Here is a 27,573-nt window from a genome sequence, read left to right as displayed (position 1 = left end):
ATGGCTTCAAGTAGCAGCCACCGTTCTCGCATGCAAGACCAGCATTGCTTTCTCGTTCAGACAAGGATCATTAGCAGCAAGGGGCTGATGTGGTCGAGAGTGAAGAAGACTGACTTGCTGCCCTTCAGGAAACACATTGGTAGAGCTGCAACAGGCACAGCTGAGCCAGCACAGCCAAAAGGTGCAGGGTGTCCAAAACTGACTGCAGTTGTGATACGGGTAGTGATACCAGTGTGACTGTTTTCTGTGTCAAGGTCACCTCAGAGAGCTGCCCCAGATTTCTTTGTTTTTCCTTCCTTGAAAACATGCAGGTCGAGAGGCCTTTCTGTGCAGACTGCAGAACCAAACACTTTCTCCTTCTGCGTAGCAGGAGCTGAACAGTCCCATATGGACCAGCACTGTTGTCGTCACCCTTTGCCTGGCACATGGAGTAGTAGCTGTGAGGAACTGGTTTCTTTTCTGTTGTCAGGTCTTTATTCACCACCTGCTGCCTCTTGCCATGTCTATCCATAGGCAGTCATGGAGGAACAGGTACTACCTGTGCTAGATTTTCAAGTTACTTAAATGCCAGTTGGTGAAGAGAAGCTGTAGTGGCATTTGCAAATGAATACGCTGCTGTCTGTGAAATCACCTCATCACATCTAGAAGACTAGCAAAGTGTCTCTGCTCATTTGTTTGTTCCTAAATACATCAAAATACAGGCCTGAAGTTGTCTTCAGTAGCAGCCGGCACATTGTGCCCCCTGTTCTCTACTGACAAGGCTGGCACGTTTTCCTCTGCCCATCCTGGGTGATTTCAGGGCATTCAGTAAGGTTCTGTACTGCTTCGGATTTCTTCAGACAGAAACACAAGGCAAAAACGTCTTTTTTTTTTTTAAGGTTCTTTCTAAGGTCTCTCTGTGTATACATGTATGAAGAAAATCTTGTGGTGAGCTCTGGTTTAAGGCAACTTCAGCTGTATTGTATGTCGAAGAGGGCTAGAAAAGCAAAATAGCTTGTATGCCAGAATACCATATAAGAAGTCATTTGAAAGAGATGAGGGAAGAATCCTGGGATTCCGATGTTTGGGCTGCTCCCAAAAAGTTGCCTGCTGCTTCTGTTAGGCTAAATAAATTACCTGATAACTGTGAGTGAAATTGTCAAATGAGTTTTCATTGAGTTGTCTTTTGACCAATACTTTTGCTTTTTCTGCACACCTGTTGGTGTGAATGTTTTGTTCTGTACTTGACTCCTGTGTGTTGCTTTCTATTTTCTAGAGCAGACTGATGTATTAATTCCATGTAATTTTTAATGTATCTCCTTTTGTACTCTGCATTTTCATGGACTTTTTTTTCTTTGTATTTTTTCTACCTTTTGCTCCTGTATTTTCTGTTCTCTTCTGTGTTATTTTGCCAATGTTTCCTCTCTGTTCCCTCTGCTCATCCCATCTGTTCTCTGTCTCTCTCACACACAAATATCGAAATCAGGAGGTGTCAGGTATGCATGCCTACATCACACATCTACATTTTAGAATTTGACTACCCAAACCCAAAGAGTATTTTTCTACTTGCTTCCAGAAGCTGTTTAATTTCCTACTTACCTTATGTGTTATGAGGCAATAGGAACATGGATATTTACTGCGTATTAAAAGTATCTTTGGTTATTACGAAAGTAATTTACTGTAAAAGAATAATGCAGTTCATTACTGGAAGATTAAAATAGGTTTTCTGGTTTAATGAATGTCCACACTGTTCATGATAATGGAAAACTCAGGGCTCTGAACGAGTCACGTTTGGAGCATCCATGTTAACGCGTTGTCATCCACCGTCATGGCTGATGCTGAGGCATCCCTCTGAGGGATGCTGCACAGCCTTCGTAGCTGCCTGGGCCTGGCAGGACCCTCACCTCTTTCTACCTTTTTTTTTTTTCCACCCAACATTTTTTTACTTTAGCCTTCGTAGCTGCCTGGGCCTGGCAGGACCCTCACCTCTTTCTACCTTTTTTTTTTTTGCACACAAACATTGATTACTTTTTTTTTTTTTGTGCACACAAACATTGATTACTTTTTTTTTTTTTTTGCACGCAAACACTGATTACTTTTTTCTTCAAGCTTTGGAGGGCAAATTTCAGTCATTTCTACAGGCTGCATAGCAAGCTAGTTATTTGCCCTGACTGCAAGTTTGGTTCTGCAGGAGGCTTATGCAGAGAGATGCGTGTAGTGTGAGACCCAGCTTTTGCTGTGGAATGGCCCAGTGCCGTGCAGTTTTAGTCTGAAATAGGTGGCAAATTTGAAAGATTTTTTTTTTTACTTTGTTTCTGAAACAAACAAACAAAAAAATTAGATGTTATTTTTGTCTCAGAATGGTTTTTCTTTGCACGCTGTTTTTAATAGGCAAGATGGCTTTATACAAACCAATATACTTGATGAAATTAATTTGCAGAAATTCAGATGCAGTGCCGTGAAAGCTATGCTACCAATGCTTTTAAAAGTGAGGGAGGGGAGGACTGAGATGTGATCTGGACTGTCTCAAGCGGTCTGTGTTGTGTACTGTTTTGATGAGAGTATGAATTCTGAGAAGGCAGTGAGAAACAAGTATTTATGGGAATGTTACAGCTCTTACAGCGGTCAGATTACAAGCTTTGAGTTATCCACTGAATGAAGTTGGATGAGATGCTGTCTTCAAGCATAATTTAGCTGCTCTATCCAACAGATACTAATTTGAAAAGACTGGCTAATCTGGTGATTTAATTGCTTTCAGCATGATTTAGGTTTCTTAATTTTTGAGTTGTCATCATTTTTATAAATGTGAAATGGTAGTAGCTTTTTTTTCAACTGGATGCCTGGAGAATGCAAGCACCACGCGATCAGATTTGTGGATTTAATTTCTCCATGTCTTTGTTAGACCATGGCAGAGTGAAGTTATGTGAGGTGCTGGCATTGAGAGAGAGAGACACGTGGTGCCCTTGGAAAATTTCAGAAGGAAAAATGTAGGCTATTGCTTGTATATTAAGAGAATGCCCCAAGTGATGTCAGATGGAAAATGTTCACAAAGTGGCTCATCCATAAAGAAGGTGGAGGCAGGGTGAGTCTCCAAATGAGAACAGTACCTCTTGGTCCTGTAATGTTTGTTGCATGGAGAACAGAAGTATAAACACGCAAGAATGTAGGTTTCTAAATCAGCATGACTGAGACTGTCTCCAGCTGGGGTTTTTTATTTTGCATGTGTGTGTGTGCTGCCAGAAATGTCCTCATTATATGTACCGTGACCAAGTCAACTCTGGCCATTTTCTTGAAAGAACTTACATAGGCTGTGTTTGTACTGTTTCTCTGTAAAAATGTTTTTTGATACCCTGAATTATCCCTTTTGATCATCCTTCAGTTTGCCAATCTTCTTTTTAAAACAAGAACCTTAGGACAAGACATTAAAACGTTCTCATGAATGATATAAATACTACCTTTTCTGCTTGAAATTCTTGTTCTCCCCTGTCCTGTATATGGTCTCCTTCTGACATTCTCCTTGTCATGTCGTGCTCAGCTGGTGAACATGTGAGGTTCCAGGAGGTGGTGGTTAGGGCTGTATATGGTCTCCTTCTGACATTCTCCTTGTCATGTCGTGCTCAGCTGGTGAACATGTGAGGTTCCAGGAGGGGGTGGTTAGGGTTTTTTTTTTTTTTCTGTGTCATTACCTCTGACAGAAAGAACTAGAAAGAGTGATCTTGTGGTTAAGGTGTTAAATTATGCGTAGGGTGAATGAGACTCATGTTCTCAATTTCCTAGTCTTTCCCTTTACTATCTCAACTAATGTATTTGTGTCATCTCTGCATGCATGGAGTGAAGATGATCTGTCTCTTCCCCCCACTCCAGGACAGCTCTGAAGAAAGCTGTGCATAAACCACAACTTTTCTATTGAGAAAATTCTTCTAAGTACCAGCTTCTATAATCTCTTCTTACAATTTACCAGGACTTGTGTCTGTAATAACATAGAACTTGCCATGTAGTTTTATATATTTATATTTTCAGAAAAATGGTTTTGATTTTCACTGGTAACTGTCTAGTGTCATTAACTTATGTACTGAAGAAAGATGAAATATGCTATCTTAAAATAGTAGCAAATTTGAGGTGTCTGAGAGTATCTTGGCAATTGCATAAATACTTGCTGCAGAATTTGTTACTCTCTTTCCTGACTGCAATTCATATCCATAAGAAGTATCTTTGGGAGAAACTTAGAAGTTTCTTACAAAGAAATAACCCATCTTGGCCATCTGATATGAAAGTTTAAGTAGTAATACAGCCAGACATCTGCTGAATACAAGCATAGCCATAGCTTTCTAAGTGAAGCACAGAGAAGGCACCTTGTTTTGCATGTGTATTATTTCTCATTGTCCTCTGTTTCACACAGAAATTTGGTCAAATTTTCAGTGATAAACAGATAGTATAACAGTGGAAGAACTAATTGTTGTTGGTTTTAATTTCTAGAAAACAATAAACTCGATTTAATTGCTGAAGTGTAATAAATCTCTCCCTTCCTTTTGAAAATGAAGTTACAGAGTTAATGGCCATGAGGACTCCAGTTGTCTGTTTCTGCACTTATCTTTGTACAACAAATAGAGCTGTAATACCAGTTTTGTCAGCTAAACACTTGAATTCTGACACAGTCTTTTGTGGATGACATGGTAGTTACTGTAATGACTTCTGGAAATGGTCAGTAAGGTTGTGGGTATCAGTGGTTTGTCCACTGTAATCCAGGTGGACTGGAAGGAAGTAAAGTTCTTTCTGCTAGGATTTTTTTCTTGGAGAGTAACAAATGGCTATACATGGATTTTGAGGGTAGCCCAGCATGATTTAGATTCAGGCTGGTGACATGAAGAAGAAAGGCTTCTCTACTACCATTATGCTGAGCCTCTTGCGCTGGCCTTTGGTGTGGAGGCTTGGTGAGTTGTTTCAGAGAAACTGTCTTATGCTGGTGGGCACAGAGGTGGTTTGAATATCAGACTGTGTAACTATAGTTGTTAGATTTGCTGCCACTCTGTCTTGGATACATTTGTCTTCAAATACATGGACACTGGCAGTTCTCAGTGTTTCTCAGCCCTTTTTAATAGTAATTTCCATATTGTAGAATACCTTGAGAAATTTTTTTTTCAGACATACTTTGAATGAACATTTTTTTATAGCCCTAAGATGTCATATTTTCTCTTCAAATTGTTCACTTTGCTTAGACGTTTTTCCTTATTATATTAGTCTAAAACGAGATTTAGTGCAGTGTGTAGTCCCACACAAGAAGCCCTGGGCAAGATGAGAAGAGGGTGAGTATTTGCTGTGAGGAATGTCCAAACCCTTTTAGCTACAGGAATTGTAAAAGTTGCTATGCATGCATTGGAAAAGGTGGCACTTTTATGGGTTTGCAAGTGTTAAAGAAAATATTTCCTACTGTTGGCTATATACATGTTCCCAGGAACCAGTTGTGGTTTCCAATTCCATGTCGATTGGAAACGTAAGAGAGTAGCATGGACCCATAACTGTTTACACTTTTGATACAAAGTGTTTGTTTAAAAATGCAGTTCACCTGTATGAACCAAGATAGTTTCTTTTAGTCTTACGCATTTTTGGTATGCTCAGTGCCTTGATGTTAGGATGCTGGATTGCTAGCTGATATTTGAAAAGCAATGTGCACCTCTAGGCATTTCTAGTAATATATGTAATATTGTCTCTTGGAGTTCTGGTGTCTAGATAATAGATTATTTTACATAAATAACAACTTCAATTCCAGCTACTCAGAATTTTGAGTTCTGATTGATAACATACATTTTCCTGTGATTACGATCTCTGTTTTGAATTCTGCTGCTTTAATTGTTTTAAATTATTCTTTTTGCTTCCTTTCTAAGAGCAAACTACCTGTGATCTATTTTCTGTCTAAAGTTTTAGTTTACATTTTCAGTTGAACTTGTCTGCTTTTTGTTCATGATTCATGTTTTTTTCTTTCTGAAAAACATGGACTTCACTTTGAGCCTCCAAATAATCCTGTAAAAGAAATGTGAATGTTTTCTCACATCGTGAAATAAAGTTCATTTGACAGATCTTTTTACAGACTTCTGCTTTTCTTAGTTCCCTGTAAATCATAAGGAACAAGTTTTAGCTTACTAGAAGAGTTCCTTTGAGGCTATTGCTAATTGCATTGCAACTCCACTAACATTTGAAAATTATTTTCTTATAGCAAAATGATGGCTTTCGAACTTTATCCTTGTCCGGGCATGTTGGTTTTGGTAGTTTACCTGATCAACTGGTTAAAAAATCCATCAAGCAGGGCTTCTGCTTTAACATTCTTTGCATTGGTAAGTAGTATCTGGGTGGTTTAAGGCTTTAACTGTATACCCATCCTTAGGAAGTGGCTGAGATTTAAATCCAGCTGCAATGTTAAACTCTTCAATGTTAAGCATGAATTATGATTCCACTACTTCCCCCAGCTTTGCTTATTTGTATCCATCCTTTGTTTTTCTTAAATAGAAAAATTTCATAAACAATAGGAAGACCAAAAATGTTGTAAATGGATGCTACACATTTATTGATACATGGGATAAACTCTTTTGAGTAAGCTGGGCTATGCTCTATTTTTGCTGTAACAAAGAGCTTCAGATAAAAGAATCCCAAGTTTCCAAGATGGTGTTACTGAAGTATTTCTATGCTTATCAAATGTTTGCTCCAGTATTTTACCCTTATTCATAAAACCCCTGTGTTGAACCCCATGGTTTCACAGATAGTTACTTAGCTTCTTAAAATCTGTAGGAAATTAGTTCACACTTTTAAAGAAACCAAAGTGTCAAGAGACTGTTCTGCTTATTACTCATTAGCAAGTAACGCCTATCTGCAGGATGAAGACAGTAGAAGATATTTAATGTTCGTTATGGAAAAGGGTTGTAGGCAACTATTTTGCATGGAGAAATCAGCTGACAAGGTTTTGTGTAAATTTGCTGAGCTGCTGTGATAACACTCTTTATGCCTAGTAGGTTTTTCTTTGATGTGCAAAATGTCTTCCCCAACCCTTCTGTTTAACTTTAGGGGAAACTGGAAGTGGGAAATCATCCTTGATAAACAGTTTGTTTAACACCAATTTTGATGACCCCGAGTCAACACATTTTCTGCCAAGTGTACAACTTAGAGCCCGGACTTATGAACTCCAGGAAAGTAATGTTCTTTTGAAGCTGACCATTGTAAATACAGTGGGATTTGGTGACCAGATAAACAGAGAAGACAGGTAAGTGCTCTCCTGTTGCAATGGTAAGACCACAGAAATTCTGGTCTTCAATTCCAAGTTGATTTTTCTTTGGGCTTGTAAATATTTTTCTTACATATATTCCGAATATTTGGTTAACTGTTTTCTCTGTGTACCAAAGTAAATATGTTTTTCTTCTTGTCTAGGAAATTATTTAAGAAATCAGATGAACTTTGCCTCTTTCTTTATGATATAATCTTTTATAAATATATGTAAATAAAACGTGCAATAGTGACTAGAGTTTCTTTTGGGGTGAAGGAAAGCAGGGAGAAGGTCAACAGGAGACTTTTTAAACAACCAAACATGTTATAAGGTAGTGTAGATTATATAGATTAGGTCTATAGGTTTTTTAACAGTTTGACTGGAACATACCGAAGACCTCAAACTGGAAGGAACATCATGTGGATACTTGAAAGCCTCTGGTTTTTGTGTTGGACAGCTTAATCAGAAGATGTAGAGGTACCAAGCTAGTGTCTTTCAGAACTTTTTTTGAGTCTCTGCTTTTATGAATCGAAGATTTAAAAACATTGAACTGTTTCTTTCACCTTAATTGTAAATAATTCTAGCAAGCCTTTGTGCTATATGAGTGCCTAAATGGTGGTAGTTACAAATGAAGCTTAGAGAGTCGTGTTAAGATTATCGTGAGAGCTGTGGTTTATGATATGTCTGGAAAATAGCTACTGCTTGTGACTTGGATGAATGAGATGCAAGTAGATATTAGTATAGATATTAGAGGTTTTGATGTGGTACAGGTCCTTTTAATTTTGTATGTAACAACTAGTTCTGAATTTTGATAGCATTGATCAGTTTGAAAACTTTCTGTAGCAGTAGAAACGTAAGGGCATGCTGCTTGTACATCTAGCAACACTGTCTTTAAGAAAACAGTTTATAATCTGATTTGAAGTAGGGTAAAGCATACTAAAACTGTACATACTGCAAATCAGATTTACATTCTTCTCTTACATTCTGCCTTTTCAATTTTTGTCTATTGTTTAAGAGCTCTCATGTACAGTACTTCATCTTCAGAAGATAAAGAAGTCCTATTTCTTGGTACTGGTAATTGCATGTTCTTTCTTTTCTTGTCTTGTGTCTAAGAGTATCTTTTACCTTCCTTGCATCTAAGGGTTCTGCAGTTGCACGGCTTGATGGCAAAGATTTATAGAACATCACTTGATGAAGATTGGTTATAATCAGAACTTAACTTTATGTAGCTTTTTTCATGAATAGCAGCTAGGAAACATTTTATCTGTGTTAGGTGCACGTTTCTTTTTTGAGTAGTCTGTCAGAAATTAAGATTATTCTGTACATTTAATTTTCTGCTGTATTGGGTAGATACTTGACCAGCTTTTTGATGTGTAAAGCAAAAATTCACAAAACAATGCAAGAGGAATTCCTTTCTTAGTCTGATTCTGTTTAGGAGTAGCTAATCTCTGGTTGTTAAATTTTATTTCTTACAGCTATCAGCCAATAGTGGATTATATAGATGCACAATTTGAAGCCTATCTCCAGGAAGAACTGAAAATTAAACGTTCTTTATGTAGCTACCATGATACTCGCATCCACGTCTGCCTCTATTTCATTTCACCTACAGGCCATTCCCTAAAAACCCTAGATTTGTTAACCATGAAAAGCCTAGACAGCAAGGTAAGACTTTGAAACGGTTATAAGAATTTGCCTTATTTTCTGAAGCACCTCGCAGCTTTTAGATCCTCTACCACCTTACAGTTCTATATCCGTGTGTTTGGTTTGGGATGTATTTTGGTACTGGTATGCCTTAGATTCCGAATAGATTTATTCCTCAAGTAGCTTGGAGTTTGTCATCTGTTTATTTAGAAATCAAAAGGAGACGGAGACATCTGGCAAGAACATGGAAAAAAGCAGCACAGTAAGGTTTAAAAAAAAAAAAGGTAAAAAAAAAAATTAGAACCATGGTGACTTTACTTCTAACAAACTGTTAACATCTTTTTGTGATTGGATAGAGTACCCTCCATAAATGCTTTAGTAATTCTAATTAAGCTGGTTTCTAGTTTGCTATCAAGTTTTTAGAACTGCTGGAAAGCTGACATATGAAAAGCTTTGCAGCGCTGTGAAGATCTTTGTTACAGATAGCTGAAGAGGCAAGTGCCATGAACAGGACACCCTGCCAGCATGGCTTTTTCTAAGATAGGCTGCATTAGTGTTTTAAACATCACATCTGGGTTTGTTTTGAAAGCTTTAAAATAGCAGTTTCAAGTGTAATTGCTTTCACTTTCTAAATTCTTAACCTTCTTCCTGTAATGGAAAGAAGCTGGATGAAGCTTAAATGTTTAACCCATTTTAAGAAACTTTACATCATTTGGGTTTGATTTAAGAAATTTGAAAACTTAAATGTGTTTGCTGTTCCTCTAGCCCTTTCCTTTGTGCTTTACTAGAGCCTTTCCTGCTAAATTTTCTTTCTGCGTTTTTTTGGGTTTGTGACATTAATTCAAGATAACAAGGATCAAATCACCTGTTTGATCATAAGGATCATCATCATCTGTTGCTGATGAGCACATTTAGTCTTTTTGAAATTTTGTTTCTGGTGTATTTTGCATTTTGGATTTTCTCAATAGCACAGAGTGAGTGGGGGAGGAGATTTTGTGGGACAAAGATAGGGGAGACCAGGGTCACTTTTTTGGTTGTGGTGTTGGTTTATGCCAGGTTAAAATATTTGTGAAACTATCCTGTAATACACATGGATAACTAAAGAGCCTTGATACTAGAAAACGGGACAGTTTCATGGAGCATATTGTGCTCCTCTGAGTTTTGAGGTTTGAGGTTGTGCTAAACCACAAAAATACTTGGTTTCTAGGTTGTGCCCTCTATTTACTTAACTCCCTTTAAAACAGTGTTTCTTCCAAAAGGGAAAAAATTAGATCCATAAGTTCTAGCATCCTGAGAAAATATTTTTCCATCAGGATAAAATGAGAGTAATTCTACTTTGGGGGATTTTAGCTGCTAGCCAGCTACTCTAAATATTTTTGGTTCTGCTTTGACTCAGAGAGAACATGACCGGCATGTAACTTTGTTGTTTTATCCATTTGCAGTGGATTCTGCTTTCTGATCTTACTACAGAAATACACGTATACACACAAAACAGTATAGGCTTTAACTGCAGTTTGGTTTCAGTCTCATTGTGGTGTTTGTGATGCTTTTAGTACTGCATCCTCCTAGTGGCAATTCAGAACTTGAGATTTCCCATAATGTGGAATTCCCTGGGCATGTTTGGTGGGTACAGGATTCCTCAAAGAGAAGGTGATACAGCAACATGCATACATCGAGTGTATAAATCTGTGACAAAACTTGCCTTCAGTTTCTTCCTAAATCCATCACAGTGTAAAATGTTATGCTTTTCTTATGGCCTGCTTGGTATAAAACAAGACCAGATTACACAGCTCAGAGGTAAACGGGATTCTTGCAATAGGATACGTTCATCCTGTACTCTCTAATGCTGGGAGAAAAACCACAGACATATCTGTGGGCAGTTAATTTTTCTCTATGGCTTATAAATTTGATGACTAGCTAAGAATTTGGCCTCTAGCTTTTAGACGTTGGAAAGACTTGTAGATTTGCTTAGGACTGAATCACTGCAGACCGGCCAGTTTTCATTCACAGATTAAGAGAATCTTCTTCCGTATGATTTCTTGCTGGGAACGAGTGATTATTCAACTAATACATTTGCATTTTTAAGTAATTCTTGCAGAATTATATGCAGATTACTGTTAAGTCAGGAGATTACATGAGTGTACCTTGTGGGGTTTGAGTTTGTTTTTTGATTCATAGAGATATACTTAAATCAGCCTGCAAGATATCAACCAATAATGATTTCAAGTATACGTATTTTTTTCCTTCTCTGTAACATAAAGAGGCAACAGATGTTTTGACATTAATGTGTTACATGAAGATCTTAATTTAGAGTAATAGCATGTTTTCTAATGGGGGGGGTCAGGCATTTCAGATAGAAGGATGATCACATGGCTGAATTTGGTGCTAGCAAACAGAGCAGTAACGTGCACAGATAAAGTTTATCCTGCTGACTTTATATGGTCATTCTGCATTGCTGTTGAATGAGGCAGTCTCAGCTGTTTCTTCCCATTGTGCATGCTTAAGCGTTTTGGGCAGCCAGTTCTCAGGGTGAGGGAACTGATTCAATTTGAAAGATAAGGATTTTTGCTTGGTTAGGGAACTGATGAAGCTGAAAAGCAATCTGTCTCCTTGGACAGCTGCACAGATTTTACTTCTACCTGGGAATGAGCAGCTGCAGGGAAGGGGAAGGGCAGGACTGTTGGTTTTATTGGAAGTGTAGAGTTTTTGTGTGGAGTTAAAGTGATTCTGCATTAATGGCTTATTGCTTTGTAGCAAAATTCAGTTTTGAGGTTGTTGAGAGTTGTAGCTGAGGAGGAGATTGGAAGGGCATCAGCTGGTTTCCAAGTGAGTAGTACTCACAGGAGGGAACAGAGGGACTTGGGGCACATCTATATGTGATCCAAATCAATACAATTTAAGTCTCTTGTTAATAATACAAATGCACATGCCTTCACTTAATGTTATTCTTGCATGAAAAGTACTGACATACTAGTTTTCAAGTTTTCTGCGTTTTTCTAAGTAAAACTTGGAAGCTGCAATCAGAAATTACTTTTGTTTAACAGTTAAACAAAGATTAACTTCTTTGTTGTTGCTTATCTAAAACCAGAGTAGTATTGCTTTTAAATATTAATATAATGGTTGTGATTTAACGTCGATGTTGATAGCTGTAATAACAGTTTCTGTCGATTTTGCATTTCCATTGTTGCTGGTCTCCTCAGTGATCTTTCTCTGCTATTCTGCTATTATCTAAGAAATTCCTCATTAACCGGTACTTGAAAAACTTTTATGTTGAAAAGACAAGAGTAGAAGTTAATTTAATTCTGAGGACTCTGTCTCAATCTCTTAATTTTAAAGGAGTACATTGAATAATCTGTTGTTATTTTGTTAAGTGATGCTAGTGATTGTGTTTTTCATGGTTTGTGAAGCTTTGATATCAGTTGATGGAAAACTTTGGACTGTGAGGGAAGTTTTAAAGAGCTTATCATGAAACAATTTAATTCGTAAAAGATGGCACCTCAAAATTGAATTCTTACACATTTCATATAATTTCTGTCATTAATAGGTGAACATTATACCAATTATAGGCAAAGCAGATGGCATTTCTAAAACTGAACTACAGAATTTCAAGAACAAAATAATGTGCGAATTAGTTAGTAATGGTGTCCACATATACCAGTTTCCAACTGATGATGAAACTGTTTCTGAAATTAATACCATCATGAATGTAAGTAAATTAAAAATCCATTGGTATTTCAGTACTAAAGCATCACGCTCTAATGCCAATTCATGCCTGTTTTTTCACCTTTATCTTGAGGCTTATAGATTTGTATGTTTCATTTGTTTATTTATTTTTCTCTCTCCTTAAAAAGATCATATGTTTTGGTTTTTTCCCTACTTCCAAATCTTTCTGTCCCTCTGCTGTTGATACTACTTGTTTTATGAGGCTTTTTCTTTTCTGGCTCGGCAACTGAAAAGAGGTTCTCACTCATAAATAGTTTTTCTAATTTCTGGATAAATCTTACATAATTACTAACATAGATGGACAGATTGACTTTGCTCTTCCTCTCAGCAAATACATCTGTTAGGGAAGATAATCAAGTGCTTCATTTCTCCAATTTTCTTTTTTCTTTATGACAGCAAGTCTTCCATCTGCTTTTTCCTTTTATTTAGCACTTTCATTTGCAATTAGAACAAATTTTCTCTGGGGATTAAAAAGTTGGATATAATTATGGCTTTCTTACTATTGTCCCTTCAGATCCTTCCAGGAGTATCTGACAGCTTCAGCTAAGCTTGTGAAGCTAGATGTCTTTGCTTTGAGCATGTATTTTGCTGTTCGTGTGTGTGTGTCTGTAGATGCACATGAACATATGTCTGCATGTACTGGGGTTCTAGAGTAGGGAGGAAGAGCTAATACGATAGAGTGTATGGCTCTGCCATCCCAACCTGTGTCAGTTGTCTCAGGGAGTAAGAGCGTGCAGGCTGTCGTTCAGTATCAGGTTCTTCTGCTGTGGGAAAGGTGGTGGTCTGTTACTTTCACGCTCTGCTCGTGATTTATCGTAGAATCACAGAATGGTTTGGATAGGTCTTTAAAGATCATCTACTTCCAGTGCCCCTGCCGTGGGCAGGGACACCTTCCACTAGACCAGGTTGTGCAAAGCCCCGTCCAACCTGGCCCTGAACACTTCCAGGGATGGGACAGCCACAATTTCTCTGGGCAACGTGTTTCAGTGTCCCACCACTCTCACAGTAAAGCAGTTCTTCCTTATCTCTAATGTACGTCTACCCTCTTCCTCTTTGAAACCATCACCCCTCATTCTATCGCTACACTCCCTGATAGGCCCTCCCCATCTTTGCTGTAGGCCCCCTTTAAGTACTGGAAGGCCACTATAAGGTCTCCGAGTTAATAATTTTTTTTTTTTTTTAATTTGATCAGTTGTTGTGGTTCAGCATGCAGACAGTCAGTACCCAGCCTGTATTTCTGGCCATTTGGCTGAGCCCACAGCAGTAACCATACCTTGGGTTCAAACCTGTGATCGTCTCATGACTGTTACTGAGGAGATGCATTCTGAATGCGGATCAGAGGAATGCGTGCTAGAACAGCATTCTGTTTACTGCTGATACTCTTCCTAATGCAGCTGAGGATGTAGTCAGCCACCTTTGCCACTGGGGCAAACCAGATGAATCAGGTCCAACCTGTTGTCCACCAGGAACCCTGTGTCTTCTTCTGTCTTTTCCAGATAGTTGGCCCCGGGCATGTGCTGGAGGATGGGGTTTTCCTCCTGCTGTTCAGGACTTGGCATTACTTTCATTTGAACTTCATGAGTTTCCTGTTGGTCCATTTCTCCAGCCTGACAAAGTTCCTCTGAATTGGCAGCACACCCATCTGGGTCTATCAAGCATTCCTCCCACTTTTGTTATTATAGCTTGACTTTTGTTGTCAGTAGTTTGACTAGCTACGGATTTCTTCGAAGTGTTTTTTGGTTTGAAACTCCCTCTTGGCTTTTCCTGAAGTGGTGGTTTTCCCCCCTAGTTTATTTGTGAAGTGTTTGCTTTTCAGTTCTGACATAAGAATGCTGAGAGATAAGACTGTACTGGTGTGGCTCTTACAGGGACATTTGCCATTTGCTGTAGTAGGAAGTACAAAAGAGGTGAAAATTGGAAACAAAACAGTGAGAGGTCGTCAGTACCCTTGGGGCATTGTACAAGGTAAATGAGTACTCAAAGGTATTTTTATGAGATTTTTGTCGTTGTGGTTGCGGTGTAAAATTCGTCAGTACTAAAAGGGGCTGATATTATCCACTGGTGCCGTATTGATTGTATTTTGGATCAACAGTTTAAGGAGTTTAGTAGTTAATACCTGAGGTGTGTGCTAACTGGTAGTTTCATCAGCACAGATGTGTCCCTGGAATCAAGCTATGAGATAGAGTAGGTAATATTTCGGTAGGTTAGTGTGATTTCAGTGCCTCTAGTACTACCAAATATCGAGGTTTTATGATTGTCAGTAAAGAAGAGGGAAAAAAAGATAATTTTTTTTTCCCCACTTGAATCGGAAGACAGCGTGTTGGAACATGTTCACTAGTACTTATAGTGCTTCACTGTGTATATTAGAAATTACAAGGAAGCATAAGAGGCATTCTAAACAACGAGGCACCTTTTGCTGGAAGTATAATTGGTACACAATAGAAATGAGTCTCGGTGCTGTGTAAAATGGTTTGACGATTTTGCTACTTGTGCATAATAATAAAATCTTCCTCTTTTAGTGGAAAATGAGAACCACTGTGACTTTGTAAAGCTTCGCAACATGCTTATCTGCACAAATATGGAAGACTTAAGAGAGCAGACTCATGCACGACATTATGAGTTGTACAGACGCTGCAGACTGGAAGAGATGGGCTTCAGGGACATTGGCCCTCAGAACAAACCAGTCAGGTAAAGGACTTCATGTGCAGCACTTGCTTTCAGCATCCATTCACTTCACACTTGACTGTATCCACCCAATACAGAGCAGGGTTCAGACACAGAATAGGTTTTCTAAGAGGGAAAGAATTATTTGTGGTTGTTTGTTTTTTTTTTAAATCAGAGTTAGTAGGGAGTTGTTCATTCAGTTATCTTCACAGAGGAGTATGTGGGATTGTATGAGCATTGCTTTCAAAGGCATACAAGCTAGTTCCGTTTCTGAAATCGTTCTCTTTTAGAATAAATCTGGGGATTCTCATTTTTGTCATGGAGAATGTAAATTTTCTTCAGGTACATGCATTTTATGCCTTTTAAATTATTTTTGTTATATAGTAACTGGTAGTAGCTGGTTTACTTTCTGTCTTAATAATTTCTGATTCTGAAAAATGGTTTGGTTGGACTCAAAGTTCAGAAGGAACTGAAGCAAAAACTTCTACTAAGTCATTGGTTACACTGTTGGCTTCCTACATGATCTGCCCTAATAACAAATGTCTAGCCTTTTCAGGTCAAGAAATCTCGTTAGACTGTAGGAAGTTAATAGAGAATTCCAAAGGAAAGTTAAGCAGAGGTTTGGAGGTACTTGGTTGTTTCATGTAGTAAAGCTGCTTTAAACAGGAGGTATTTACAATTTCTATATCCAGTTTGTTTAATCTTTTATTTCTGATTCTGTCATCTCCCTCTCCGTTTTCCAGCTTCCTTTGGTCATTTTATCCTTAGGACTGTATTTTGTAAGTGTTTAGAATCCTGATGAGGAAGAACTGATGCTTCAGGAGTTGTTCAAGCCTTCATGGTGTAGCAACCTACTATTATTGCAAAGTCATGGTGGGAAATACTAACTTAAACTTTCTAGACTAGAAAACAAAATATTACTCTGCATTAAAAACAATTTCTAGTGCTTTGAACCAACTGGTTTGTTTACTTCTTTTACTTAGTGATCAGACTGTCTTTACCTGTTCTGTTCTGGTGAAAATTAAGGACTCTTAAATGGCTTCCTTTGCTTCCACCTGTACTTTGCACAGAAGTTCTAAGGCAACTGCAGTTACTGTAACTCATAGAGTATTGATGGAGCGACATGTCTTTTACTTGGATTAAGTCCAATTTGTATATTGTTCAATGCATAATAAGTAAATAAGACTAATGTGGCCAAGGAAGATGCTGGATGAGGTCTCTTCTTATCTGAAGTCTTAATGTCAATGCACATTTAAAGATTAGTTCATTTAGGTGATCTTGAGCTGATCTTGAATCTCAGTAGTATCTTATAATTTCTCTTGACCTAACAAGAAAGGAATAAACCCTTTTTGTAAACAGAGACCTAAAGGTAAGTGAGGTTTAAAACCAACTGAAACTGACCATAAAATATTTATTTGGTTTAGGTTTAAGAACATACACTAACAGCTGATATCTTGTTATCTTTGTCTAGGGAAAGCCTTTTTTTAGAGATTTGTTCATGCCAATATTGACTGCAGTAGCTTTGGCTTTTCTGAACTTGAATTTCGCTGTGTACAGACGCCTCTAGCTAAGATATAAAAATTATAATCTACAGAACTGTTTTCTTCCACAAACACAAGAATTGTCTTTGTAAAACCCCTAAACTGTTGGCGTTTTACTAATGGTGGAAAGAGGCAGGTTTGTATCAGAATGTCATATTTTATGCTTCAGCAGCTAGTTTAGAAATAAATTGGTTTGTGGAGATACAGAAAAGCAACCTTCCCTCTGGTGTGTAGTTTTTATGTATGGCCCACTAAATGGCAGTTTATTGAGAGCTTTGTGGCAAGACAATACACTTAATAATTAGTTTTGGGGAATCACATCTAATGAAAATGTTATTGTTTTGGAAGGATGAGAATAGGTATTCCATAAGTATCTAGAAAAATTAACTTCCCATATTTACTGTGACAGGGAAAGTATGACTGGACCTAGGATGCGTGGTTGTCCTTCAGTTACATGGCATAGCGAATGACACTAAGGTCTGAAAGAGAAGGCATTTGATCTTTTGGGAGAGACGTTTTATGCTACCATAAAAAGGGAAGGGAGTTTAGAGGATCTGTATGTAGTGTAATTAGCAGACTAATGTAGCCTATAAGGTGTTTAATGAAGCTACTGAGGAAAAGATAAAAAATGTCATCCTCAGCAGTGTGATAGAAAACTTTTCTTTCCATAGAAAGTGCTTCTTAGTTTGATGACTTGTAAATTTATATATGTTTCAAAATAGGGACTATCCTGTTCTAGGCAAAAGTGTGTTATTAAATTGTCATCCTCTTTGTCCTTAGGGATATTTACAATATACAGACGTGGATTCTAAGAGCTCTAGTTATATAGCTAATATTGCATAGCAGTATACGACTGATGATTAAAATTTCATGCTACTTGTGTAAATAATGATCAAAATGCCTACTGAGAAGTCATATTTTTTGTCCGTGATATAGCTGTCTACATACTAAATTTGGTAACCTGAATTGGGTAATTTTATGTAAATTTAGAAAATTTCTGCTGGACTTGAATAATTTTGCTACACTGGGGTTTGTAGCATTTCAACATTGACATGTGACTAGCTAACATGCCCTGCCCTTTGGCATGTGAAAAAGCTGCCTGTGAAGTTCCTGTACCACTCTCTTGGATTTAAAAGTACAACAGTATTTTATTCATCCAAAACTTTATGCCACTGCAAAGCAAAACCAGTAATTCTTGGATTTTCAGCCACTTTGTAAGATAGGTTGTGGGCAGACATCTGTTTTACTCCGTGCTGGCAAGCTTTATTTTATTATGCGAGACGTGGAAAGAGATGGTTTCAGCACACAATGAAAAAAATACATTTGCTTCTTTATTACTGGGTGTGAGGAGGGAAAATAAAGATAGTAGTTGTCTGAAGTAACTGCCTTCTCCACACTTTTAAAAATACCTATTCCCTAATCCTCTGTCTTGTGTGAATTTTTGTCATAATAACTTCTAAATTTGTTTATTTGGAATGGCATTCTAAGGATTAACTTTTTCATTAACCAGATTTTTAGGGAAAATGAAGTTTACACGATCAGGCTGTTAGTCTCTGTCTTGTGAACCAACTCCCCATTTTCAAACTTCAGTAAAGGGCTGGATGCTTCCAGGGGATTGCGTAGTTATGGTTCTCACTGCAGGAAAAGCAGGAAGACCTCCAGTTGTTGGCTAGCCAATGTGCAGTTATGGTCAGTAAATCACGACCTCTGACCGAAGTACTGTCTTTTGAAACTCTTGGAAGCTTGGCAGTACTGCAGGAGGATGAGAAGGTTGGGAGTGATTTGGAAGTAACTAAGGGTACTCATTCAAGATCCATGTGAGTACTCAAAATGAGTGAAGAATATGGAGGGACACTAACTGTATAGTTAAAAAGGTATAAGGATGTATCGGGCATTATAGTAATAGAGAGGATAGAACACAAAATTATCCACAAGAATTTGGACGATTAATTCTGCTGCTTTCAGAACACTTGATTTATACTGGTATTTTTTCAAACCATTGGATAACATTAAATTAATGGGTAATTGGGAACTTAATCTCATTCATATACCTTGCAAAAACAACATATGAAACTTTTTTTTTAAATGAAAAAAAAGCCTTCAGTCTTATAGTGGGATGTAATTCCAAAAAGTTATGAGAATTACAGTCACATATGTACTGTATCAAATTAGAGTATAGCATGTGGTAAACCACTTTAAAAATGAAGAATCCACCATATGGTGCTTCAGGAAATAAATGGAATACCACCTAAGACTAAACTTAGTCATATGTATAATTTGGTTTCCAAGCCATGAAAAGCAGCCAATCAGGAATGGGCTGGGAAAGCCTGTTACAGCAAAATTTATGCAATTAAGTCAACGGATAGCAGAATATTTGAGGGGATGGTTTATGCATCTGCTGCAGTATCTGTTGGATGTAAAATCCAGGAAGTGCTTTTATTATCATTTTTTAATACTTAAAATTGAAATTTGCATTTCTTTGCTGTTGAAAAGTAAAGATAGACCTTTTCTTGTGTGGATGGTCTAGTCTTGCTTATTTGATGGTCCAATTATGTCCATTAGGAACGTGAATTCCTAGTTTCAGGTCAGTCTCAGCAAGAGATAATTGCTGAGATGTTCCAAATGGAAAAATCTGGGCTAGTTGACGACAGAAATCTAGACATGAAGAGTGCTTCCAGCCAAACAAACTTCTAAATATATATGCATCTAGTAGGCTTACATGTTTGCAAGGAAGGAGAGGGTTACTGCTGTTTTGAAGCTGGACCATTTTCCAGTCTAAGCTATGTTGCTGCTTTAGGGGACATCCTTGTTTTGAAAGAAGAAAACTAATAGGCAAAGGGTCTGCTGGAAAAAAGCTGAAGAGTGATATTCAAGCTTTTATATATGCCTGCATATTTGGATTCTATGATGTTAACCATTCTCTTGTTTAGTTGTTTTTCTGTGTTCGTAATTACAATTTGTTCTTCGTCATAATTGCAGTTAAAATTAAGTTTCTCAATATGTGAGCAGTCGTGTATTCCATGCTTTATTCCTCCCTGAAACCAGGATATTCAGACCTTGGTAGTTCTTGAAAAAAAACGGGTTTGTTTTTCAGACTATTTTGAGGATGATGACAGGGATGGATTCAGTAATGTGAATAATTTTACATGTAGATGAAGGTTAATAAGAGTCCAGTTGTCTTTTCTAAGAAAAGAAGCCTAATATCTGAAAGACCATTAGACGTCTTCCTTAGCAAGTCTTTTGGGAATGGAGTTCATCTGACCAAATGCAGACCTTTGCATTTGAGCTAAATGTTTTAATCTCCTTATGGTAAGACTGCACTACATCCAAAATACCTGGCTTTTGTGCCTCCACTGGGAAAATGGTAATTATTTAGATCTACCACATCGTTAGTGTAGTTTAATATCAACTTAGGTAGTTCACTGAGTCAAGGGACCATGCTAAAAATAACTGCTACTAGTTAACTTTTAAACTTTTTAGTTTTTCTTGTATACCTTAATTGATAGTCGAATGTTATGCAAAAAGTTACAAGTGTAGTTTTCAAATTCGAAAGCTTTTTAAAATTTAAATGAACAAACTGTAAAATATGATGTAACTGTATTGTTCAAAGTGCACAAACATTGTGTTTCACTGAGAGCTGATTTCACTTCGATCAGAGTCTTTATTTATGAACATAACATGTTTGATTTGCATCTTTATATTCAGGCTTCCATGTTCTAAGTCTTACGCAGACAGAAAAAACTGTATGTCACAGCAATGCTTCAGTAGAAAAGTAGGTGATAGTGCTGTTACAAGGTATGTAATGGAGTATTAGTAAGGCATAGACTTTCTTCACAATCCCTGCCATTCTTGCAAAAGAATCTGTTATTTAAATCATTATCTTTAGCATCTTAATTTTGCAAGTGGTTTTGTACAGAGTATAAAATTCTAGAGGTCCAAACCAGAAGAATAAAAGAACCTGTGAATTTTATTTTCATAATGTCCTGTATGAGAAGCAGTGAAACCAGTCTTCAGGTAAACTGGAAAGTGTTTTACTGTGAGCAATGGATGCAGTAATGTTGAAAGGGTTGGCTTAAGATCTGCTGAACTGCTTTCCTTTCCTCTCCAAACCTCCTAAAACCAAAGGCTGTTTGGATCATTATGTTGCTGATATGCCAGACAGAGAAGTGGAAAGTTTGTTTTAATTTTGTCTCTGTGATTTCTGGAACAATTCAATCCAGGGGGAGAGGAGTGTTTAAAAAATACACTTGTATTTCTCCTATTCCTTATACATGTAATTTGATTAGTAAATCCAGTGTCTTCAAAGTTAATCTTGTATGAATTTCAAGACAAAACTGCTTTTACCTCATAAACTAGCTTAGGTTGAGTCTAAAGATGTCCACATAACAAAACAACGGTGCAATTACAGCATGTTAGCTTAGTCTAGCACTTGCTCTAGCGGCTTTATTGCACCCAAAGGCAGCATGTTAGCTGGCAGAACTGACACCGAGCCTGAAAGTGCGTATAATGAGATTGCTAGCACTAGAAAAACCGGTGCTGTGGATTTGATGTTATTACCTATGCTGTCTAAACTTAAAGGATAGTGTGAATTAATATACCCGTGTGAAAGCCGTCCCCTCATTTCACGTGGTGGATACATTTTCAGGATCACCTAAGTTACTTCACAGCTGTTTAAAAAAACCCACAAAAGCCAAACCCCAAAAGGTTGTTCTGAATTTGTTTTGTTGCAATGTATTACTCAAATAAGGTAGAATAGGAAAAGTGCTTGACCTTGAGATCTTACGAATATTGGTGTGCAATTTCAAGACAATTCTTCTCTCTCTTGAGATTGTATTTTGAATACAAATATGAAACTTTAGGATTGGGAAACTGCCCAGTAATCATAAATTTAAAAATAGAAGAGAGCTATTTAAGCTTATTGTTGCTCTAAATAATTGAGGTTTTAGATGTCCTTTTTGTAAGTTTTTCCATTTATAAACTGTTTTAATAAAACAGTACAAGATAAGACTTAAAAAACTGGTACAGAAGTGTGTATGCATATTAAACATATAAAGTAAATTTAAGCATTTTATATACATATTTATTTTACATCAGAGTGTAATTTTACTCAGGGTTGTATATTTAAATAAAAATTCAGAAAGGTAAAATGCTTGCTTCTGTTTAGTTTTGTTTATAATTTTTTTTATGTGAGGAGCTGTAGAAATTAGTAATTCAGATTAATATTAATTGTTTAAATAATGTTCCAGATTGTTGGTTTTCCACATTGAATAAAGCAGCGTGCTGGAGACTTGCTTATATTTTTGGACTTCAGTCTACAGGCATCCTATGAAGCAAAGAGGCACGAGTTGTACCTTGAACTGCAAAGAAAAGAGGAGGAGATGAGACAACAGTTTGTGCACAGAGTGAAGGAGAAAGAAGCAATGTTGAAAGAAGCAGAGCAGCAGGTAAGCATGCCTGTCTTGGGTTTGTTTGCTGAGATTTGGAACAGTTAAGTTTTTAGCAGAATCACAACTAGCACACATTTGTAATTTCCTAATACTTTGAGGGCAGTGATGCTTAAATCAAAAGCAGATTGATTATGCAGATTGATTGGATTAGCAGATTGATTAGAAACAAGCAAACAAGAGCACAAGTCTTATAAGGAGCAGCTGAGGAAACTGATAGTGTTTAGTCTGGAGAAAAGGAGGCTGGCTGAAGGGAGACCTTATTGCTCTCTACAACTACCTTAATGGAGGTTGTAGTGAGGTGGGTGTTAGTCTCTTCTTCAAAGTAACAAGTCACAGGACAAGCAGAAATGACCTCAAGTTGTGCCAGGGGAGATTTAGGTCAGATATTAGGAAAAATTTCTGAACAGAAAGGGTTATCAAGCATTGGAGCAGGCTGCCCACGGAAGTGGAGGAGTCACCATCCTTAGAGGTATTTGAAACCTGTAGGTGTGGTGCTCACAGACTTAGTTTAGTGGTGGACTTTGCAGTGTTAGGTTAATGGTTGGACTCAATGATCTTGAGGGTCTTTTCCAACCTAAATAATTCTCTGATTCTATAAATAGCAGACTTTTTTGGAAGGAGGAAGCTTATGGTCTAAAGGCTTTGGTGGATAGCTGGGGAAAGTCAACAGAGTAGGAGGTGACACAGTGAAGTAAGAGAGTGATGAATATAATTGCACATTACTTCATTCTCTCTAGCAGTATGCTGAGAAACATTGGTATGCCACTGGAACACAGTAGGTGCTTTTTGTGCATAGGTTGCTCTGTAAAAAACAAGATTTCAGGAAAAAATCGCATGGATTTCTCAGCCCGAGTGGCTCATGCACATTTTTATGACCTCCAGGTTCAATTATTAAACAAAAGCTCAACCCTTATGTTGAGGGGTTTAAAAATGTGGGGACATGTGGTTTAGCTATTCTTGTTTTGTTTTTAAAATCTCATCTATTCCCAGCTACCTTAAGAACACTTGGAGATGTGGATCATTTCTTGAATATGTTGTTGAAGATTTAGTCCTGTCAAGATGGACTGGCAAAACAGGATCTTCTCATCTACTTTAAGCCCAATGCTATCGTGGTCATGTGTATTTATAGTCAAACACTGGTTTAATTGGGATTGGAAAGCTGTATATATTTATTAATGTTCTTTTCTGTACCTCAGTCTCCCAGCAAAGATGTTGCAGTTTTTGCAAGGTGTTCAGGTGCATGTTTTAAATAAGAAGGCTTAATACTTTGTTTTCTAAATCTGTTAAGTCCCCCGTGCTACTTGTGGAGAAAAAAAAATCATTCAATCCTCAGTGTGAGGCTATCCAACTGGAAGAGTACTTTGGCCCTGTTCAAAGTAGGTTCAGCTAGGTCTTACACAGTATTTGTGGACTCTGATTTCCTTCTATGATTTATTTCAAGCAGTTCGTGAGCTTTTCATGTTGCAATGGAATTATGGATATTAGTTTTCCCAGTTCCTGGGAAAGTGATCATGCAGTCATTCCTAAAGGACATCTGACATATACCCTTGTTGCTGAGAAGTGTATATGTGTATCTGGAAACTAAAGAAAAACTGGAATTGCTGTTGTACTTAAGATTGCTTTCGCATCCCTCTTTTAGAGGAAACTTGTAATTGCAATGTGCAGCATTACTACTCTTGAGACATACCATTGCTTAGGACCTTACTGTTTCTACCCGGAATGGTTTTTATTGGTGTACCTGTTTTTGCAATACATCTGGTTAACTGTTGCAGTGAAATAAACAAATGAATAGGATATATGTGCACATAACCTGTTTATAAAATCTGACTTCTGTACTGTGTAGAACAGGCATATTGTTACATTTATAATCTTAGCTGTTTCTTAGTTCCTTCTTTGCAAAAGACGGAAAGGAATCTCTCCAATTCCTATACCAGTATACCTGTACTTAATATTGAGTCACACCAACACAGATGGATACAGAAGCAGTGTTTGTTCTAGGTGAGCTTCTGTGAGGGGAGATGGGAGGTGAGGAAGGGTGGAGTGAGATACCCTTCGGTTATCATTGAGGGGAGATGGGAGGTGAGGAAGGGTGGAGTGAGGTACCCTTTGGTTATCGTGTACAACTTCATGTTACGTTTAAACTGGCCAAAATACATCTGGAGAGTAGAATCCATTAATACGTCAAAAGATCAATCAAAGAACAATTACTGCAGAAAAGCAGTTAACTTCTTCCAGCCCCCAAGCAACTCCCCAAGCGGACTTACTGTGTGTGTACATATTAATATGTAAATGTAATTAATATACATATTAAAATTATATATATGAAAATACATATCTGTATAACTAAAGAATATACAATTTCTCACCTGCTTGGTTTTAGGGCAGTAGATTCTACTTGACAAATTGTGATTTTAGTCCTTCTGTTGTTAATAATTTTCTCTCTAAAAGCCATCTAGTTTTTGATATAATAAAGATACAGTAAAATCTAGTGGGAAATCTAACACTCTCTTAGTGCCTTCCATGGTTTCTTCCTGTACTATATTTTGTGTGTTAGCCTGGCTTCTATGAGAACAATGTGATATGAGTGATTATTTTTCTGAATTGCTGTTTATTAGTCTTATGAGTTTTGAGAAAGAACTGCAATTTCTTATGACTTTTTAACACAAGCTGAGGTAGGTTTTAATTGCAGAGGGGTTTTGTGTTGTGATATCACCACCTTGTGTTGCCAGCTGGAAATGCTATTTTTTTGTGCTTTCTTTAAACAGGTACAGACTAAATTTGAACATCATATGCTAATGCATCAAGAAGTGAAACTGCAATTAGAAAAAAACAAAAAAATTCTAGAAGATGAAATAGCTGTGTTTTATGAGAAGAAAGCAAATGCTGAATTACTGCAATCACAAGCATCTGTCTCTACCCCTGTTGTTAGTTTGAAGAGAGACAAGGACCGCAAAAAGTAAGGACTGAGGCTAGTTGACAGAATCATTAATAAAAAAATTCTTTACTTATCACGTTTATAATGGCAATTTCAGTCATCATTAGAAAAGGTATAAACATGCTCCTATTCTCTTATGTGATAAGACGACAGAAGTGTGTGAAGTACCCTTATGCTTGGATTTACTTTTTGAGTAATTGCTGTATGTTCTGTCAGCATTTTCTTTCTTTCTTCTTTTTTTTTTTTATATTTCCTTGAAGGAATAAAAGTTTTCAGTTTGAACTCCTGTGCTCTGTTGTCAGAGATGAAGAAGTTGTGAATGTTCATGAACAGAGTGAGAGGGAAAAGTTAGAGGGAGAGAAATTCACTCAGGGAATTCCAGAAAAAGTTTCTGATTGCAGCACTCAGGTTTTGAATACAGGGTATGTTAGATTTATGAAGCAGTCTGACTGATGCTGTCCCATAAAACTGTACGTGTCTTCCTAGTATAGATTTTTGAAAGGAGGAATTGATAAAATTTGCTGTAAAATTATACCAAATGCAGAATACGACCTGATAAACATTTCACTTTCTTCCCTTCCACTTCTTTCTCCGCTCCCAGAAGAAAAGCTCAAATATATTGTGACATTTCAGAAATGTATTCAAATGTAGTCTCCAGAATAACACACCCAACTTCTTAATATATAAACACTGAATTAAATGTTCATATATAAGCATTAAATTAAATTGAATTAATTTTCTTTTCTCCTTCAAAACCAAAAGGCAACTTACCAATTTCCTTTCCTGGTAGGTTGCAACTTTACTGCAGATAATATTTCAAGTAGTGTTACCAAATTCCTTTTCGTAGACTCCTTTTACCTATGAAATCAAGGAATTCTTGGTAATTGAAGTTATCTTAATTATTATGTGTACCTCTCAACTTAATTTTCAGATTTGTTTTCTCTGTTTTAGCTCTATTTCTTCAGAGCGTGTTACAGATTATATGCTTGCTTTTATTTTTCAGTGCCACCTTTACGTAATACTGTCGACAGAAGAAACAATAACATCTTGTCAGGAAGCAGTGATTCACGGTGTGCTTTTGGAGGTATAGGAGTTGGAGTTTCTTACCGAAGGATTTGGAAAATATCTCTTGTTGCTGCATGCTGCCAAATAATTTTGAAGCACAATCTGTACGTATGCGGTGCGGCAATTTCTGTCATTGCCATCTTGGACTTTGTTAGTGCCTTGATACGCACTTGCCTTACGTACGTGTGGCCAACTTGCTTTCCTTTTAAGTGCATTGTACCAAAGAAAATGTCCCTGCAATAAACAGTTCCATTCATATGAATGCTGTAGTACACAAGTATTTGATGAATATGTCTTCTGTAACCTTTTTTGAGTTATTTCCATATTGTATTGGTATATTAGTCTAGTAAATATTATTTAATACAACTATTGACGTAATTGAACCATCCACAGATTTTACGGACAGATTTTGTTTATACATTTTCATGTAAAAGCACTGTCCTAAATGTCAGATGTGATCTTGCTAATCAAAATGTACTGAGATATTTTTGCAGTGCTGCACTGTTGCATCTGACATTACTAATATAATATAGAAAGTACCTGTAGCTTGTCGATGCTTGTGACTGTGGTGTTCAGTTACAACCAGAGGCTAAACTTTACAAAAACTATTAACTGCAAGAGCTTTAGGTTAAAACAAGTTTAAATACTTTTTTTAATATTTTCAGTAGCTGTTCTAGCTAATGGGAAAACATAAGAGGTGCAGTTCCTCTCAAGTTGTTTCGTGCAACTCTTTAAAAATGAAGTACCATCTTAATAGAAATAAAGTACACTGATTTTGCCTAAGTGTTTCTGTTTTGCTTTGCAGCTGTTTTAAGTATATGAAGTCATTTATTGGTTGGAAAAGAATAGGTGATTTGTGCATATTGTGCCAGAAAGGCAATATAACTTATGATATACTTGTCACATAGCACTGTACTTATAGAATCACTGAGTATCTCAAGTGGGAAGGGACCCATATGGATCATTGAGTCCAGCTCCTTGAACTCTGACAGGTCTGGTGCTGTGACCACTGCCCTGGGGAGCCTGCTCCAGTGGCTGACCTCACCTTCTATTTTACTTAAAGCGATGCATTTTCCTTCAGTTCTGTACCAATGGGAAAGAATATTGAAGCCTTTCATTGACCAGGAAAGGGTCAAACTGATAATTCAGTCAGTTCCACAGGCAGAGCAGGCTGTAACATAGGAGGGAAGGGTTAAGAGGAGACACCTGTGTAGCCCACACACTCAGCCAGCGTAAAACTGATGCTTCTTTCAAGAGAAGTGGTGGGCCAGTGCCAGGTCCTGTAATTGCTGTCTGATTGCTCCTTCCTGAGCAAAATGGAGCTTGATG

General features: G+C 37.3%; 1 protein-coding gene across 1 annotated transcript; it reads left to right on the top strand.

The window, feature by feature from the left end:
• LOC104501853 (septin-10-like) lies at positions 1–25,204 on the top strand. Its single transcript, XM_010145734.1, has 9 exons — positions 1–219; positions 6,191–6,308; positions 7,033–7,228; positions 8,704–8,890; positions 12,414–12,575; positions 14,461–14,557; positions 15,112–15,280; positions 22,109–22,241; positions 25,010–25,204. Exons 1-9 carry the CDS (start codon positions 1–3, stop codon positions 25,202–25,204), a joined length of 1,476 nt encoding a protein of 491 aa, XP_010144036.1.
• The last annotated feature ends 2,369 nt before the right edge of the window (positions 25,205–27,573 follow it).

The sequence above is a fragment of the Buceros rhinoceros genome, unplaced genomic scaffold (assembly GCF_000710305.1).
Source record: "Buceros rhinoceros silvestris isolate BGI_N320 unplaced genomic scaffold, ASM71030v1 scaffold12001, whole genome shotgun sequence".
In the NCBI taxonomy this organism is placed as follows: Eukaryota; Metazoa; Chordata; class Aves; order Bucerotiformes; family Bucerotidae; genus Buceros; species Buceros rhinoceros.
This window is presented reverse-complemented; position numbering and strand designations above follow the sequence as displayed.